Genomic DNA, 20,061 nt, shown 5'->3' on the forward strand with positions numbered 1-20,061 from the left:
TCAAAAGAGTGAGGGCTCAGAGTCACAGAGGTCAACTGGAAGGATCAGCCAGCTGCGGTGGTGAGCTAATGGCCTGGGCCGCTGGTTAACAAAAAGACCAACAGATGCAGAGCCAGCACTGGAACTCTGCTCTTTAACCCAGTGGCAGTGGTGCAAGTTATTTAATCCTCCCTGAGCCCCAACTTGATCACTGATAAACTGGAAATTGTCCTTACTTAAGAAAGCTGTTGAGAAAATAACACTTGTGTAAAGTACTATTAAAAGTTTAATATACCACACAAAAAAAGGTAGCCCCCTAGAACAACTTTTCCAGATTGAACATTGGGTACAAACACACACACGCTCACACATGTTAAATCCAGAAGACTTCTCTTCCATTCCCAAGAAACTAAAATGCAGCAAACATAAATTATCAGTTCTCAGGACTTGGGGTTTCACTGTGATTTTCATCTCTATTTTAGTGTTCTAGTTTAAAAGGCCATGAGAACTCATTGTTGAGTTATCTATACTTCAAGTGCAAGACACTTTATTTTATGACTGTTTTCTAAATATTAAATTTATATGGAAATTCTGCTAACAAAATATTCCAGCATTGACATAAGAAGTCAATCTCCTCCCACCTCTTCATTACAAGGTGATTTTGACAGCTGCTGCGCAAGAGGTCAGGTCAGCTTCAGATCAGGACTTCCAGTTCACGTGCTCCCTGCTTTCAGGCAAACCAGCTTTCAGAAATACCCAGAAATGAGAATTGAGAAATTTTGCTCTGAGATTAGTTGTCCTTGGTTAAAGTGCTTTCCAAATGACCAACATGAAATTGTCCTGTTGTCCCTGCTAGTCGTTGTAAACTGAGTTTTATTTCCTAGCTTTTGTGTTTTGTATTCAATTTACCCCTTGGTTTTAGACGTGAAATGGCCTTTTAAAGAGAAAAATCTCCATAAAGACATTTACCAGTCAAGACAGAATATGACTGTAAAAATTAGTATCATCACACATATAATGGGAAACCCCACAAAGACAAATGAGAAAGAAAACTATCTCATTTGTCTACTCATTCATCACATTTTCAAACATGAAAAGATCCAGAAAAAGAGGGGAGAAGAAGAAACTCATCCTAAAATCAGGAGAAAAGCAAGAAAGCTTAAGTGCAGCAGTCTCACAGAAGGCTTTCCTACACGCCTAGGCATTGCATCACAGGACTTCCTCAACACAGTTTTCTCAACGCTGACCAACAGTCGAGCCATGTTTCCCTGGGCAGCACAGCCAGTTCCAGAAGTTAAAGGATTTCTCAAAAGGTCAAAGTCGTGGACACATTGCTTAAGCTAAACAGGAGAATGTAGAAATAAGAGGAAACATGGATGGATGTATTAGGGCTGTGTAATGCATGTACTAGGAGTTATCCCAACAGGGCTTGCGAGTGAGTCATCACTACACCATTAGGGAGAGGATGAAAGAAACTGCTCAAATACAAGACTTGGTGTGTCACTTCCCTCCCCACCCCAGGTCAGCTAGAGACTAGGATTCTCACTCAGAAGGCCACGGAAACGTAACTGAAGAAGTCACACACCGAAGCCCTCCCACAGTCCAACCCAAACCTTGGAATTTCCCAGGGACAGGCCTTCAAAGTGATGTTATGTCTCGTAGGAGTCACTATTTCCAGTGCTATAATAATCCTTTCACCTCAACCCAAATCTGGGCAGCCCAGGAGCCCCCCACACTGAAGCCAAGGGAGCCGTGCGGCAGATGTTTTAAAACTGAAGCCTGTCCAGAGAGGACAGACCCCTCCAGAAGGAGAAGAAACTCTATTCCATAACTGGGAGGGTGACTCTGAGTTATAAAACAAGGGCTGAGCGGCAACAGGCTGACCTGGGCTGCCTCAAAAACAGGAGTTTAAGGACACGGAGAAGTGTTGTAGCAGAGAACAACTCTTTTTTCTTCTGCTTAGCTGAAGTTTCACTTCATTCAGCCAGCCACACACATTCTGGCAGTTGACATTCCTTGGGGTGAACGTAGGGCTTCTCCAAAAGCAAATGACCAAATAAATTGTAGGAAAACATAGGAGAGAGGGAGTGAGAGGTGAATCTACAGCCTGAAAGAAACTTAAGAAAGTTATCAACCGATGAACAATCCAAAGAGGAAATTAAGAAAACAATTCCATTTACAATAGCATCAAAAAGAAAAAAATTGGTGATGAATAGGTGGAACATAGAGGATTTTTAGGGCCGTCAAGTTGCTCTATCTGATGCTATAATGGTGGATACATGTCATTATACATTTGCCCAAATCTATAGAATGTACACCACCAAGAACAAAACCTAAGGTAAACTATAGACTTTGGTGATTATGATGTGTCAGTGTAGGTTCATCAATTGTGACAAATGTAGTGCTCTGGTGAGGATGTTGATAATGAGGGAGTCTATGCAAGAGTAGGGGCGGGAAGTATATGAGAAATCTCTGTATCTTCTACTCAGTTTCACTGTGAACCTGAAACTGCTCAAAAAACACCAAAGTTTATTAAAAAAAAAAGAGTAAAATATCCAGGAATAAGCTTAACTAAGGAGGTGAAAGACTTGTACACTGAAAATTACAAAACACTGATGAAAGTAATTAAAGAACACACAAATAACTGGAAAGATATCCCATGTTCATGGATTAGAGGACTTAATATTGTTAAGATATTTATACTAGGGGCTGGCCCGGTGGCACAGCAGTTAAGTTAGCACATTCTGCTTTGGCAGCCCAGGGTTTGCCGGTTCAGATTCCCGGCATGGACCTACACACTGCTTGTCAAGCCATGCTTTGGCAGGTGTCCCACATATAAAGAAGAGGAAGATGGGCCAGTCTTCCTTGGTGGAAAAAAACAAAAAAGAGGAGGATTGGCAGCAGATGTTAGCTCAGGGCCAATCTCCCTCAAAAAAAAAAAAAAAAACCTCATAAAAAAAAAAGATATTTATACTACCCAAAGGAATCTACACGTTCACTGCAATCCCTATCAAAATCCCAATGACATTTTTGCAGAAATAGAAAAAAACCATCCTAAAATTCATACGGAATCTCAAAGGGTCCTGAATAGGCAAAACAATCTTGAGAAAGAAAAACAAGGCTGGATGCCTCACACTTTCTGATTTCAAAACATTACGAAGCTACAATAAAGAAAATCAATGAGGTACTAGCAGAAAGTCAGACATATAAACCAATGGAAAAGAACAGAGAGCCCAGAAACCAGTCCTCATGTATATGATCAAACGATCTTTGACAAGGGCGCCAAGGTTACACAACGGGGTACAGACAGTCTCTTCAACAAATGGTGTTGGGAAAACTGGATAGCCACGTGCAAACAAATGAAGTTGGACCCTTATCTTACACCATATACAAAAACTAACTCAAGATGGATCAAAGACCTAACATAAGAACCGAAACTATAAAACTCCTAGAAGAAAACATAGGGGCTTCATGACATTGGACTGGGCAATGATTTCTTGGATATGACACCAAAAGCATAGACAACAAAAGCGAAAATAGACAAATGGGACTACATCAAACTCAACAGAGTGAAAAGGCAATCTATGAAATGGGAGAAAATATTTGCAAATTATTTATCTGATAAGGGGTTAATGTATGAGGAACTACAACTCAACAAAAAACAAATAACCTGATTAAAAAATGGGCAAAGGACTTGAACAGACTTTCCTCCAAAGAAGATATACGAATGGTCAATATGTCACCATCATTAGGGAAATGCAAATCAAAACCACAATGAGATATTGCCTCATACCTGTCAGGATGGCCACTATCAAAAAGCTGGAAAATGTTTTGGCAAGGATGTGGAGAAATTGGAGCCCTTGCGCACTGTTGGTAGGAATGTAAAATCGTACAGCTGCTGTGGAAAACAATATGGAGGTTTCTCAAAAAATTTTTTAAAAGAATTACCACATGATAAAGCAATTCCTCTTCTGAGTGTACATTCAAAAGAAGTGCAAACCGGATCTGGAGGAGGCATTTGCACGAACACGTCTATTGCAGCATCATTCACAACAGGCACAAGGGAGAAGCAGACCAAATGTCCACCGACAAAAAAGGGATAAAGAAAATGCAGGATACACAGCAGAACAGTTTTCAACCTTTCAAAGAAGGAAACCCTGTCATATGCCATTTCATGGATGAACCTTAAGGACATTATGCTAAGTGACATAAGCTAGTCACAAAAATACAAATACTGCATGATTCTACTTATACGAGGTATCTAAAGTAGTCAAATTCTGAAACAGAAAGTAGAATGGTGGTTACCAAGGGCTGGAGGGAGGGGAAAAGGGGCGTTGTTCAATGCATATAGGGTTTCAGTTTTGCAAGATGAAAAATTTCAAGAGCTCTGTTACACAACAGTGTGCACACAATTACTATTGTACTGTACAGTTAAAGATAGTTAAGATGGTAAATTTTACATGGTTTTTTTACCACAATTAAAAAAAACCCAGATCAACCAGTTGCAATGAATGGACCTCATTTGTACCTTGACTCAAGAAAACTATAAAAAAAAAAATTGAGACAAAAGGGAAAAATGGAATGCTGACTAGGTATTCGATATTAAAGCATTGACTTTTTGGTGTGATAATATCTGGTATTTTAATTTTTTCACGTGATTCCTCTTCTTTTAGATAATCTGAAATATTTATTGATGAAATGTGTCTGGGATTTGTTTTGAATTGATGCAGTTGGAATGGGAGATATGGAGAAATCGACGGCCATGAGTTGAGACTTACTGAATCTGGGTGATGGGTACATGGGTGTCATGGACTCATGTGTTGCCTACTGTTGGACGTTTCTTCTCCACAATAAGGACTAAACTAAAGTGCCTCTGGGAGGGTTGGGGCTGTCAGGTATTTACACTTCGCTCTCAAACTCATCTATGGAGACTCCCTCTCCACCCAGCCCCCATCAGCAGGAGGACCTAGGCCCAGCATGGTGAATCCGCGTGTGCTGTGTTGACGGAATGCCTTCTCTAAAACCTTTAGCGCCCACAATTGCTCTTCCACTGAAGCGACAAAACAGGGAACGCAGACAATCACTCTTGAGTGAGAAGCCACAGAGTAGCAACATGGGCTTCGTTGAGCAGCTCATTGTTGTGACACCTGTGAGTGGCGGTTTTAGGAATGCTTTAGGCCAGCAAGTATTCCTAGTCTGGGTGACTGGATTCACTACCCAGCAGTCTAGGGGGTCCTTCAAGGAGCAGCAGGCCACTCCAGTGCCCCAGCACCTGGACACGCTGACAGCCCGTGAGGGCAGGGGCCTCTGCCCAGGTGGAGCAGGAAGGAGGAAGACCTTCCCGAAGCGGGAATGATGAGGTCTCCAGGCACGGACAGGAAAGAGGCAGCAAAACCTTCGCACCTACTTGGAAGCTTTGCCCAGGGCGGGCTGCTCCCTAGAAGAGGAAAGAAAACTCTCTGCCCCTCCCCGCCCCAGCCCTCTCTTCCTGCCCCAGCTGCTCCCACACGAGAGTAGGGCCAGTTCTCAGGAGGTTGCAGGTACCCAAACTTAGGCTTAGGACAACAGGGACATGAGTGCCATTCAAATTCCCCCATCCTACCCCAGATCCGCGCTTCTCATCACCACAGGAGGGTGAGGCCAGTAATACCAAACCAAACACCCAAGGGAAACAGCCCGAGGCAAATTTGGACTCTAATAGCTTGATGGTTGAGAGAAGCCCTTAGAAGGGGTATCTGCTAAAACAGAATACCATTAAAGTAACTGAATTTATTGATATATCCACAATAGTGGTTCAAAAAGAACTTACTTTCACAAGAACAAAGTTGTAACACTTTAATAATTTAAATAGAACTAAATTTAGTAACACACACACACATACAAAAAATTCAAACAATTTCATTGAACAGTGTATTTAAATGCATCAAATTCTTTAAAATCCCCAAAAAGGACTCAAGACCATGGATACGAAACAGTAATCTTGAAGTACTACAGAGCAGAGTAAAACAAGAAGGTAATCACTTTGCACAGACCAGTGGACACACAGACCTTTATGGGAACACTTCTGGGAAAGGCCAGAACAAAGAGTCATTGCAAAGGCATACAATCGATCTGAGAAAGACGAATTCATAGCTATGGATTTCTTTGGTCCTCCAAGTCACATCTGTTTTTACTTTAAAATACCAGACATGTTGAGTGCGCAATTCTACCTCTAGATGTCTAAATATTAAGCAGGATGATGGTTATATCAGGTCACACTTTAAAAGGAACTCAAAATCAATTACCACTTCAGAAACTCAGTACTTCAGAAACTCCAAATACAGAAAAATGAAGGAAACAGAAGTAGGGAAGAATTTTTTAAGAAAGCCCTTCTGCCATCTTGCCCCACTGTAAGTCAAACGGCATCACAGTGGCAGAGACAGAGCTCCCGAAGCTAAAGCAAACACTGTAGTTAATTCTTCTTAAGGTACTGGGATAAATTTGAAGAGCACTATGGTAACATTTCAGATGAGGGACTCCCCACAGAATAACTGTGTTTATGTTTTGGCGGGGGGCGGGGGGGGGGGTTGAGGGTTTTGTTTGTTTTAATTTGGCCCACACTGCCCCTGTGGAGGAAATTTTAAGATAATCGTTAATAAGGCAACAACTTCCTGGACTAAAAGATCTACGCCACTAGCACAGATACACTGAAGACAAGACCCACTTGTATCACAAGGGAAACCAGGAAGGGGCTTCCAGTATTTTCCAATAATTCCTGGTAATTCCAGAAAATTAGGGTACATTTTCACAGACACCAGCAATACAGCTTTCCTTCGACACTGGACGTCGCTCCTAACAGCCCACAGTCAGCTCGTGCTGCATTCTTCTGGGCTCATGGAAGCTATGGTTCTGCAAACCTGAAAATGATGGACACTCTGAAAAGTTTCCGGAAATATGTAGAAAAATATTCGATAAGACAAAAAAAAGTTCTGAGGCAACTACAAGGGATACACAAAGTAAGCTCCCAAGAAAATTCTAAAAGTAAAACTGGGAGGACTGGGTATTTGCAGGGTTGGTACTAAGTCTTATAAAATAACAGCTTTTTTAAAAAAGGCAAAAGTATCTACACTCTGAATGGTGTGATATTCTCATCAAGGCACAGAGAGTTAAATGTCTAAATCCCCGTATGTCGACATGAGAATACACTCGTAAACAACTCCAGGAGCTAACTCCCTGTGATGAAATTTAAAAGAGACTGGAAGGTAGAAACGTGCCTTTTGACTCACCATAAAACCAAAAACATAGATATTCCACCACCTTCTCTTGGTGACTCGCGTTACAATTGGATAGTTAAAGAATAAATATATAAAAAATAAAGTGTCACTGGTGGTTTAATCCACATGATTAAAGTGGAGCCTGATTTTCAATTTGCAGAACAAACCTGCATACTGTCCATAAATTATCTTAAGCACTATACCATTTTTGTTTGGGGAGAGAAAAACAGCACATTGGTTATAGTTCTCACCCGTTCCCGACACTGCTGTTCTTATGAACCAAATTACTGTACTATTTGAACGAAACACACGAATTCTTCTCCCTTCCCAGCACCTTCAGGTTCTCTGAATGGCAGTGGTTTTGTGCATGTAACTTATACAATTGGCAGTTTGCTTGAATGCTGCCACTAAAAGGTGGCAAGAAGAAAGTAGGGGGCTCACCCCTTTATTAATTATTTTTATTTGACTTGCTATAAATAATTAGTAAACATAATTAGTGCTGAGGAATAAAGTTCGCATCTGTAACAACTGAAAATGGAATGTACAGTGAAGACCAGACGAACAACCTTCCTAGAGGCACAATCTGCAGACCGCACACCACACGCTGGCGTTCAGCTTTTAATGAGGGTCAGAAACTCCTCCCGGGTCTTCGGATCTTCCCGGAACACACCCAACATTGTGCTGGTCACAGTTTTGCTGTTCATTTTCTGTACCCCTCGCATTACCATGCACATGTGTCTACAAAACAAGATAACAAGGAGTTTAAAGGAGTAGACAATTGCTGGTTTGGTTTTTGAAATAAAAAGCATGCCAAAAAATTAAATGGAATTAAACTGAGTTCACAGTTACCAAGTGTGTCCAAATATCACTTCTTAGACAAATTTGATCTAAAACTTCTTTTTTAAGTTGCTTAGTCTTAGAGCTTTTATTCTTATCAGTGGTAAAGTCCTTAATGCATCCAACAGAAGGGGAAAGAACGGAATTTTCTTCGTAGGTGAAAATGATACAAGGGGGTCTACAGAGAGACAACAACTTCTAGATAAAAAGAAATTCAGAATTCTTACTTGATCCATCTTCAGGACCAAGACAGCACTATGCTAGCTTAGGTGTTCAGAGAAATACGAAGTATGCTGGTCTCGCCAGGCAGGACCCAGCGAACGCTGACCACAGTGAGTCTAAGCGCCCTGGGGAAGCCGGACAGCACACACAGTACCGAGCTCACACCATACCAGAAGAACGCATGGAAACTCTGCCACAAGATGTGTGCAGTTCTCACAATCCATTCTAACTCAAAGAAGTGTCTTCAGCTGGGCTTTGTATCATTCTTAGCTCTATTTTTTAAGTGTGTGACGAAATATTAGGAAAACTCTGCTTAGAGCAACAAAGCGCTACAGAAGGCATCAAAGGGAGACAGCAAACGCTGCTGACCGTACACATCTCTGCACTTACGCTATGCCTCCCCACACCTCCACAACCCCCACCACAAACCAAACCAAACCCGTCTCCCAAACCCTGGTTCCTGGAACGGCAACGCAGTAAGTGAAAGAGGTAAAAGGGCTTTAGGCTCGGAGATGGAGAACGGGACAGTGTCAATCGTGTGGCATCACCTGGTACTAGAAATACCGGGCAGCACTGAGTATCATTTTCATGCACTATGACGACAGCGTTAAAGGCAAACACAGACTTACGTGGCTTCAACCACAACCCCAACTCCGGCAGGGCACAAGGCTTCTGTGATTGCCACAGCAATCTGTTTCGTAAGGCGCTCTTGAACTGTGGGTGTGACAAAGAGCTCAGATTAAGAGTCTGACACAAACAGATAGCTGGAAGCTTTTGCTGTCTCTAGGTTTCTACATCTGAAATCTAAGGAGCAGACTTCTATGAGGGTTAAGAGCTGAGAGCTACCAGCTGTCACCCGTCTGCTGCGTCTGCTGCCTGGGCCACAGGAGGCCCTGTGCAATTCCATCACCTGCAGTACAGGTGCTGGAGAGAGCTCGGGAAGCCCTGGCGCCTTCCAGTACCACTGGAGGAAACAGATCAGAATGGCGACTGTCTCGGGTGTGCAGTGAGAGCCACAGTTTATCGACAACATGCACCTCCACGGAGGCGGAGTGCAGCGAGTGAATAAGCAGCTCGCAACAGGATTAACAAAGGGGTCACAGTCCAATTATCAGATTGTACTTAGAGCAATTTTGAAAACCAATCATTTAACCTAAATAATGCAGCTCCTGTGCTGAATAAACAACTCTTTGAAAACATCCAAGAGTGTTCATTGCAGCACTGCATCTATTTGAAAACTGACAAAATCTCCAAATATCCCTCAGAGCAGGTGTCAGTCAAACGAAGCCACCACACAGCCGTACATGGTGCTAAACAGCCGGCAGAATGAATGCGATAGGCACACGTATGCAGGAAAAAGGCTAAGGTTTGTTAAGTGAAAACAAAGTAGGGTAAAAAGAAAATGAAGCCCATTATATACAGTGTGAGGCCATAAAATGTCAGTAGATGCATAACTGTGGGAAGGAATGTGCAAACCAACAGGGACCTCTTCTGCAGACTGGAAACACAGCACGCTTTCTCCTTCTGTTTGATATTCCTATGAGGTTTTGATTTTTACGTCATATGTATTATATTTGTAATAACAAAAAATACTTCTTTCTTAAGAAAAAATGTTTTTCTGTAAATAAAATAGTTTAAAAGTTTACCTTGTAATCTTCTACTGTAGATTTCTACAATCCTAGAAAAGAATGAGTTGTTTTAGTTAACCATAAATTGTTAGAGGTGAATTGGTAAAGCTTCCTCCTAAGACTAAAAGGACTTCATTGAAGGAATTGCCGGGTGCGGGCAGAGGGGTCACGCTTACCAGGGGAGGATGAAAGATACAAAAACCACAGGGAAATGAGAAGAGGGAGGGTCTAAAGGAGACCACCATCACAACACATGCGCTTCCTCATGGCCCCAAAGAGGAGAGAGTGACCTGCAACCGCTCTCAGATAGAGCAGAATGAGAGGGAGTTTTAAAGCCCCCAAGTCATCAATTTGAGGCCACGTCTCAAGTTCTAATCAATCACATCATCTAATCAGAGCTTACGCTGCAAGTTCAAAATAAAAAGACTATTTGTTAATAGCAGACCATCATAACCACTACAGAACCAAACCTATTAGGACAATCAGCTTAGAACGAACAGACTTGTTGAGGTATCTCTCTGTAAGACGGTCCATCGACGCACTCAGTACCGTCAACCCCACACGAAAGCCCAGATCTTAGCTTATCACACTGCCTGTCAGCGCCGAATTCTCCCCATTCAGCATCTTTTACTCAAGCTGTGAAACGTAAAGATGGTCACTCGAATTACCCATTTGAGGAAAACAATTCACATCAAGGATCTTTTCTTTAAAATTCGGCCTTTTAGTCAGGAATTTGGACTCTGTTTAAGGATCACCTCACCTACGAGGCATTTTATGACTCTTCTCCCCATTAAGCTGCTCAGATGGAACTGACAACGTGCGCCTTTATCCACATTATGGCCTTTTCAGCTCCTAGATAGGAAATATGTCCTCTTTCTTACTGGGTCGAATTTCTATATATGTTACTTCTGATAGTTTACCAGGTGATTAATTTCTGTTGTATAAGTAGGAGATGCCATTGATTTAAAAATTAGTTATGACTTCTCATAGTCGTCATTTCTTCTTCTCGAATAAAATTTCAGGGACAACATCAGATGACAGCGGCAATACTGGGCATCCATACTGTGCTCCACACTTTAATAGGAGGGTCTCTAACATTTACCGTTACCCATGGTGCCTGCCTGTTTCTGGCAGAGAGCCCTTACTGCCAAAGGAGGGTGGTTCCTGCAACCGTCATTGAGCACTGATGACAATATGATTACGTGGTGAACCGGGTCCCTAAGCTCAGTTTATAATGGCTTATTCCTAGCTTATGCATTTTTCTTTTTCAAGTAAGGAGTAGATGTTAAATTTGTCTTCTCAGCATTCAAGATAATCATATAGCTTCCCTGAATTAAAAAAAAATCCTTAAAGATTTTATTTTTTTCCTTTTTCTCCCCAAAGCTCCCAGGTACATAGTTGTATATTCTTAGTTGTGGGTCCTTCTAGTTGTGGTATGTGGGACGCCGCCTCAGCATGACTCGATGAGTGGTGCCATGTCCGCGCCCAGGATTCGAACCGACGAAACCCTGGGCCGCCTGCAGCGGAGTGTGCAAACTTAAGCACTCAGCCACGGGGCCAGCCCCTAAAAAAAACCTTTATTTTCCCCCTTACTCTTGAAGATAATTTCTTGAGAGGTGTTTGTTGGGAACAGAAGCCTAGTTTGATACTGCAATTTCTCTGCCCTATCAGTCTACATGCTGTTACCTCGTAGGCAGTAGTCTTCTCTGTGGCTGCTTTGATGATATCTGAGGACATGTACTCTGCAGGTTTCTAGGTTGTATCACTATTTTGTCCTGTTTGGACTTTATTAGGCTTCCTGAATCTGAAGACTGATACTCAGCGTGCTCCGGAAATGTTTTCAGGCGTTACCTCCTCTAATATCGAACCTCCCCCTGCCTGTCATCTCCAGGAACTTCAACTAAGGGCCTGTCAGACCTCAGACGACAGCACCAGGACTTTGGCTCCATACTTTCTGTATTCTTGGAGTAAACCTCCCTGGGTCACGATGAAAACAGTACTTGTAGACTTTTTTTTTTTTTTTTTTAAAGATTTTATTTTTCCTTTTTCTCCCAAAGCCCCCCAGTACATAGTTGTGTATTTTTAGTGTGTGTCCTTCTAGTTGTGGCATATGGGATGATGCCTCTGCATGGCTTCATGAGCGGTGCCATGTCCACGCCCAGGATTCGAACTGGTGAAACCCTGGGCCGCCGAAGCAGAGCGCAAGAACTTAACCACTTGGCCACAGGGCCAGCCCCTTGTAGCCTGTTAAAATAGCTTTATTATTTATTTTTTTTGAGGAAGATTAGCCCTGAGCTAACATCTGCTGCCAATCTTCCTCTTTTTTGCTAAGGAAGACTGGCCCTGAGCTAACATCCATGCCCCTCTTCCTCTACTTTATATGTGGGACACCTGCCACAGCATGGCTTGACAAGCAGCAGGTAGGTCCACACCTGCAATCTGAATTGGTGAACCCCGGCCCGCCGAAGCAGAATGTGTAAACTTAACCACTGCGCTACTGGCTCGGCCCCCTAAAGTAGCTTTTTTCGACATTTAGGATTTTTACAACCACATTTGTAGCTGAGATCAGTCTATAATTTTTCTAAAGCCAGCTTTATCAGGCTCTGTTATAAGGGATTGTCAGCTTTGTCAGTTACTTGTGTAGCTTTTCAGGTTTTCCCATGCTCTGGACTGCCTTATATAACATGGGAATTCGTGGTCACTTGGAAGTTTGAGAGAATGCTGTTAAACTGACTGAGCCCAGCCCCACCTCCCACCCGACTCCCAGCATTAATTTGACTTTTCTAATGGTTACTAGTTTATCCAAGTTTTCTAACTTTTCGTTTATTCCCTTCTCTCTCCAGCTTTTTTTTAAACTTATTCACAAAGATTTAAAGTTTTTAAAGCATATTTTTAGTTACATAGCCTCTCATTCCTAGATACTAGTATGTATCCTCTCAATTATACATCCAAGCAATCTATGATACAAGATTTTCAACTTCGATTTATGATTTCTATTCTTTTCTGATTTTTCTAAATATTTTTTCTTTCCCATTTGTTCTTTAAACTTGCTTTATAATTCTTTTTCTTTAAAAAAATATTGAATGCTTAATTTATTTGTTGTCTGTATTTAATGATGAAAGTATTTATGGCTATAAATTTAATTCCAAAGTGCAGCTTTTAAAAAAATTTCAGCTTTACTTAGGTACAACTGACACAAAAATTTTAAGATATTTAGGGCTGGCCTGGTGGTGTGGTGCTGAAGTCTGCGTGCTCCACTTTGGCGGCCTGGGGTTCACGGGTTCGGATCCCTGGTGTGGACCTACACACGCCCATCAGACCATGCTGTGGCAGCATCACACATACAAAAGAGACGAAGATTGGCACAGATGTCAGCTTGGGGACAATTTTCCTCAAGCAAAAAGAGGAAGACCGGCAACGGATGATTTAAAGTGTACATCACGTGATTTGATATGCAAAGACACTGAGAAATGATTCCTCCATCTAGTTAATTAACACATCCATAGCCCCATTTTTTTTGGTAAGAACAATGAACATAGGAGTACAGATATCTCTTTGATATCCTGTCTTCATTTCCTTTGGATATATACCCAGAAGTAGGATTGCTGGATATGGTAGTTCTATTTTTAACTTTTTGAGGAACCTCCATACTGTCCCCATAGTGGCTGCACCAATTTACCTTCCCGCCAACAGCGCACAAGTGCTCCCTTCTCTCCACATCTGCGGCAACACTCATCTCTTGTCTTTTTGATAACAGGCATTCTAACAGATGTGAGGTGGTATTTCATTGTGGTTTTGATTTGCATTTCCCTGATGATTAGTGATGACGAGCGCCTTTTCATATATTTGTTGGCCATCTGTGTGTCTTTTTTGGAAAGACGTCTATCCATTTTTCTGCCCATTTTTTAATTGGATCGTCTGTTTCTTCAGCAGTGAGTTGTAAGAATTCTTTACATATTTTGGATATTAACCCTTATAAGATATATAATTTGCAAATATTTTCTTTCATTCAGTAGGTTGCCTTTTCGTTTTGTTGATGGTTTCCTTTGCTGTGCAGAAGCTTTTTAGTTTGACCTAGTCCCATTTTTTTATTTTTGCTTTTGCTGCCTTTGCTTTTGGTGTCAAGTCCAAAAAATCATCACCAAGACTGATGTCAAGGAGCTTATCCCCTAGGTTTTCTTCTAGGAGTTTTATGGTTTCAGGTCTTATGTTCAAATCTTCAATCCATTTTGAGTGGATTTTATATATGGTGTAAGACAGGGGTCCAGTTTTCCTAACACCATTTATTGAGGAGACTATCCTTTCCCCATTGTATACTCTTGGCTCCTTTGTTGTAAATTAATTGACCATATATGCATGGGTTTACTTCTGAGCTCTCTATTCTGCTCCATTGGTCGATGCATCTGTTTATATGCCAGTGCCATACTGCTTTGATTATTAAAATAAAGGGGACATAGTTGAGTACTAGACATAACCAATGGACATCTTATTTAAATAGTCCACTTACTGGTCTTATAATACCTGTGCTAGGTCCCCTGTTTTCTCTTTTGTATTATGCTTTCTCTCCTCCTCTGGCAACTGAAAAAGTCATCTGGTGACACTTTTGCAGGAAGAATGCATGATGGTACAATTTAACCCTTGCAAATCCTAAAGAGTATTTTGGATGACTTCATATAACGTGACTTGACAAGCTTGACTTGACACCAGGCTGCAAATTCTCAAATGTGGCCAGAGCAAAGAGCAAAAGAGCAGCAGGAGATGGAACTAGCTCAGAGTGGGACTTGTCAGCTAAAGTCAGCTTAAATGTTATGGAGAGTTACGGAGAGCAGCAGCAGGAAATCCACACTTTAGAAAGAATATCCTAGCAGCACTTGAGAGCAGATTTAAGGACCCAAAGAGATTAAAGGCAGGGAGGAGGTAGAAGTTTAACGATAATGCAGGAGGAACATAAGAAAGGCCTAGCAGACCGGCAGCAAGGACAAGAAGCAAGAAGCCAGCATGGTAATGGGGCAAAGGGGGCTGCTGCAGGAGGCTGGTGAGCAAACAGCGATGAGTGGGTCCTCCTCCCTCCTTACCCTAAAATAGATTCCAAATGGAACAAAGACGTAAATATAAAATAAGGCCACAAAAAAACATGAGTTTATTACTGCATAAAAGGTTTAAACTTCTATATGGAAAAATAATACTATAAAATAAATCAAAACACAACTGACAAGCTGGGAAAAATTATTTGCAGCACCTGACTTAACTGCTTTCACATTCAGAGAGCTCATACAAATCAGTCCTAAAAAGACAAATGACCCAATGGAAAAATTAGCAAAGGCTAAGAGCGGGAAGTTTCTGAAAAGATTCAACATCACTCTTGCATTAAAGAAATGCCAATTAAAACAAAAGGTACCAATTTTCACTTCTCTGTTTGGCAGAGGTTGAAAAGAATGATGTAAGCCAACGTTGGCAAAAGTGTAGAGAAACATACACCATTTATCTATTATTAAGAGTATAAATTGGTATGATGTTTTTTGGAGAGCAATTTGGTAATATCAAAAATTCAGCTACCTTTAACCCAGCAAATTTTACACTAGCAATTCCTCTCACAGGCAGACTCAAAGTATGCAAATATACAAAAATACATTCACCAAAGCATTTTTTCTCCTTTTTTGAAAATAGTCTCAAACTGTAGACTATTCTTATCTATATTAAAGACTGGATAATGGATTATATTAATCAAAGAAATACTATATAGTCATTAAAAGGAACTTGGACTTTTTGGACTAAAAAATGTCCAAGGGATTTCAGAATATTTTTAATTAAAAAAAAAAAAGAAAAGAAAAGTTGTAGTACAGAATGTGGGGTACGATCTCCCTTTTTTTTGCTTTGTTTTGCTAGTTTTAAAGAGCTATATGTTTGTGTTTGCATAGAAATTTTCCAGAAGGATAGTGAAAGAAATCTCCAGTTTTAACTCTGGGGAATGGAACTAGGAAAGCTTTGCCTTCCCACTCATTTGTATTTAACTGGTAAGTGTGTTACTTTTATAATAGAGAGAAAGAGGCAAAAAGAATGTTGCCTCTGTAATCTAATGCCCACTCTGCCTTTGTCACTATCTCCCAGTCACCCCTGCCCAAATCTCTTATGTCTGTCAATCAACCTGCTCCCTATCCACCAGAATACGCCTTGCTCCTACCCTTGGATTGGCCTTTGCTTATGCACTAACTACACCTAGAGGAACTCTTCCATTTACAAGTCTCTCAGCCCTCCCCCTCTGGGCGTCTCCAACCCTGCCAGGCCACAGGCATCTGTGGCTCCTCTGAACTGAGATGCTCCTCTGAACTGGGAGCTCCTAATCAGGCACTTCTGTGGCACCTGCTGCCTCAGACTGTCCCTGCCCTTGAAGGCAGGGGCTGTGTCCTACCTCTCCCTAGCAACCACAATCGCTGGCACAGCGTCCCTTCACAGCAAGTGCTCAATAAACAGATTCAGCAATGGCTACCCCAAGGCACTACAATTCTATATTCAAGATAGAATTATGTTCATTCAATTATTCGAAGGCAAGAAAACTAATACATATTCACTGGACTTTCAGCAACAAAAGGAATTTCTATTCAAACCTAAGTTTACTCTAGAATTTTACTATAGTTAAACCAGATCAACTCACTTCTGGCATTTTCTTGTTCCTTAAGGCTTTACTGTTTGATATTTGACTTCCCTGGCACTGAAAGGTCATTCGTTTAAAGGCAAGCATATAACAAACCTCACATACAAGATTAAAATGAGCAGTGAAGTTTTGCTAAGACATTCAGTTTTCTTTATTACTCTTGACTTGCTAAATATTGCTACTTCTTATAAGGAATAATCAGTTGGATAAAATCTTAGTCTTCTTTCCCATTTAATAGATCCTCTATTCAAATTTTTTAGGGGATCTCGTCAAGAGGGTGGCATAGGCGGACTCTGAACTCACCTCCTCCCATGAATACAACCAGGTTACAACCATTCTTGGAAAAACTACCCCAGAGACAGAACTGAAAACTGGATAGAAACAACCCCCATAACAAGGGACAGCCCCGACTGAGGTGGAAGAGGCAGAAATTCCTTCTGGAAAGAAAAAAAGCCACCTTTGCAAGCCGTGGAGCTTCACAGCACAGCGGGAGCCACCCTAAGATATGCGGCCTTCCCTGGAGAAATGGGGACCTGAGTGGGGACCTCTGTTACCACTACAAGCATCCTTTGAACTCAGCACAACTGAGACAAGTCTCATACTATCTGGTTTGGCTGGCTATTAACTGCAGTGGGGAATACCCCCAGAAAAGCTATCAGACATAAGCAGAAAAACCCGGCTCTTAAAGGGCTCATGCACAAATTCACCCATCTCAGAAAGCAACCTAAAATCACCAGAAAGTAAGGTGCACAGTCCTTTGGTGAAGAGACTCACCTGGTAGGCTATGGGTACATCTTGGTAAGAGGTGAGACTTCTCTGAGGTCTGAGACATTGGCGGCAGCATTGTTTAACTAGTGCAGGTATGCTGATAAAGACACTGGCAGGTGCCATTGAAGTTCTTCTCTTGGTCTGTTAGCCCAGGGGTCTGCTGCATCCACTAGAGCACTGATTTAATCCAGCTCAGCCAGGGCAGGAAGCCCACCCTAGGGACTGGCCCCATTCAATAGCAAGCCCTCAGGCTAAGCGTCAGCCTGCATAAACTGGGTGCCTCGATCCTCTGCAGGCAGGCAGGTGTGTCTGCCTCTGTGGGGCAGGGCCTGCGTGAAGAGCAGGTGAAGTGTAGGGGGCATTGGTGGAGAGTGTGGTGGCTTCTGCAGTGGGGTGCTTGGGTACGCTCCAGGGGTTGGGAAGTGTGCGTGGGCCAGGACCATGTTGATGGTGTGTGAGGACCTGTGGGGGGTGGGGCTCAGCAGCAGCAGCAGACCTGTGCTTCAGGAACAGCCACAAAAGGGATCGGCCCCTTGCAAAACCTGAAACAATTGGGTGTTCCTGTGCCTGGGGCCAGCCCCACTCAGCTGCAAGGTGATATAGCTGACAACAGCCTTGCAGGCCTGAGGCCTATAGCAATTGTAAGCACGTGAGCCTAACAATAAGCCCCACTGGGTGCCTACTCACTTAGAAGAAAAACTGCCATAGAAGTGTGCTGATAGACTTTGTAGCCAACGGTGCTGAGGCTCCCCAAACCCAATTCACAAACACTCGGCCAGGGAGGGAAAGCCTAGACTCTCTGGGTACCTGCAGTAAGAGCAACCCTGCCGCAGCAGATGGACACAAGTAGCCCACACAGGGGTCACTCCGGGAACATTTGGACTGCTGATGAGAGGGAAGCACACTGCTGGGCCTCAAAAGGTGTCTCTTACCAAAGGTCACTTCTCCAAGATCAGGAGACTTAGTTGATTCACCTAAAACATAGATATAAGCACAGAGAAAGAGGCAAAATGAGGAGCAAAGGAATATGTGCCAAGCAAGGGAACAGGACAAAACCCCAGAAAAAGAACAAAATGAAAGAGAAATAAACAATTTGACAAAGATGCTCACTGATCTTGGGAGAAGACTGGGTGAACACTGTGAGAACATCAACAAACAATTGGAAAATATAAAAAAGAACCAATCAGGGGCCAGCCCCATGGCCAAGTGGTTAAGTTCATGTGCTCTGCTTTGGAGGCCCAGGGTTTCACTGGTTCAGATGCTGGGCGCAGACATGCCACTGCTCATCAGGCCATGCTGAGGCAGCATCCCACATAGCACAACCAGAAGGACCAACAAATAGAATATACAACTACGTATTTGGGGGCTTTGAGAAGAAAAAGAAGATTGGCAACAGATGTTAGCTCAGGTGCCAATCTTTAAAAAAAAAAAAAAAGAAAGAACCAATCAGAAATGAAGAATACAATACTGGAAATGAAAAATTCACTAGAGGGACTCAATAGCAGAGTAGATGATATAGAAGAACAGATGAGCAACCTGGACAAAAGACTAGAGGAAATCACCCAAGCTGAACAGATAAAAGAAAAAAGAATTATACACAACAAGAACAGTCTAAGAGAACTCTGAGACAATATGAGGCAGATTAACATTCTTATTATGGGTGTCCCAGAAGGAGACGAATGAGAAAAAGAGGCAGAGAATCTATTTGAAGAATGAATAGCCAAAAACTTTCATAACCTAAGGAAGGAAACAGACATCCAAGTACAGGAAGAACAGAGAGCACCAAACAAGACACACCCAAAGAGGCCCACACCAAGACACATTATAACTAAAACGGCCACATAAAACATAAAGAGAGAATCCTAAAAGCTTCAAAAGAAAGGCAACAAGTGACATACAAAGGAAACCCCATAAGGCTATCAGCTGACTTCTCAGCTGAAATCCTACAGGCTAGAAGAGATGGGCACGACATATTTAAAGTGCTGAAAGGAATAAACCTACAGCCAAGAATACTCTACCTGGCAAGATTATCATTCAGAATGGAAGGAGAGACAAAGAATTTCCCAGACAAGCAAAAATTAAAGGAGTTTACCACCAAGAAACCAGTTTTACAAGAAATGCTGAAGGGACTTATTTAACGGGGAAAGAGAAGACCACAAATAGGAATAAGAAAATTATATAAAAACAAAAAAAAAACTTGGTAATAAAATCACTGGTAAAGGCAAAAATACCATAAAGGTACAGATCAACCACCTATGAAGATAATATGAAGGTTAAAAGACGAAAGACTAAAATGACCTATTTCGATGATAAGAGGGTAATGGATAGACACACACAAAATAAGAGATTAGATATGATTTCAAAAACTTAAAATGGGGGAGGAAGGGAGTAAAAGAGTATAGCTTTTAGAAAGAGGTCAAACTAAAGAGACTATCAACTTAATATAGATTGCTACATATGTAGAATATTATATATGAACCTCATGGCAATCACAAACCAGAAACATATAATAAATAAGCAAATAAGTAAGAGAAAGGAAATCAAACGTATTACTAAAGAAAGGCATCAGACCACAAGGGAAGAGAGCAAGAGAAGAAGAAAGGAACAGAGAAGAACTACTAAAACATGCAGAAAAAAGTAACAAAATGACAATACATACATATTTATCAATAGTTACTTTAAATGTCAATGGACTAAATACTCCAATCAAAAGGCTTAGGGT

General features: G+C 41.7%; 1 protein-coding gene across 4 annotated transcripts in view; it reads right to left on the reverse strand.

The window, feature by feature from the left end:
- The window catches only part of GCH1 (GTP cyclohydrolase 1), a 100,685-nt gene that overhangs the window by 33,140 nt on the left and 47,484 nt on the right, over nucleotides 1–20,061 (reverse strand). The window contains exons 4-6 of one of the 4 annotated variants that reach the window (XM_008524963.2): nucleotides 9,938–9,969; nucleotides 8,921–9,005; nucleotides 5,800–7,970 (exon numbers count right to left, since the gene is read on the reverse strand). The exons of 1 other annotated variant lie outside the window; for it this stretch is intronic. In XM_008524963.2, the coding sequence (XP_008523185.1) occupies nucleotides 7,844–7,970; nucleotides 8,921–9,005; nucleotides 9,938–9,969 (244 nt within the window). In that variant the 3' untranslated portion in view covers nucleotides 5,800–7,843. Of the gene's footprint in view, nucleotides 1–5,799; nucleotides 7,971–8,920; nucleotides 9,006–9,937; nucleotides 9,970–20,061 lie in introns of those variants that run through there. 2 more of the 4 variants (XM_008524964.2, XM_070594240.1) reach the window with 2 other exon arrangements.

The sequence above is a fragment of the Equus przewalskii genome, chromosome 25 (genome assembly GCF_037783145.1).
Source record: "Equus przewalskii isolate Varuska chromosome 25, EquPr2, whole genome shotgun sequence".
Lineage (NCBI taxonomy): Eukaryota > Metazoa > Chordata > Mammalia > Perissodactyla > Equidae > Equus > Equus przewalskii.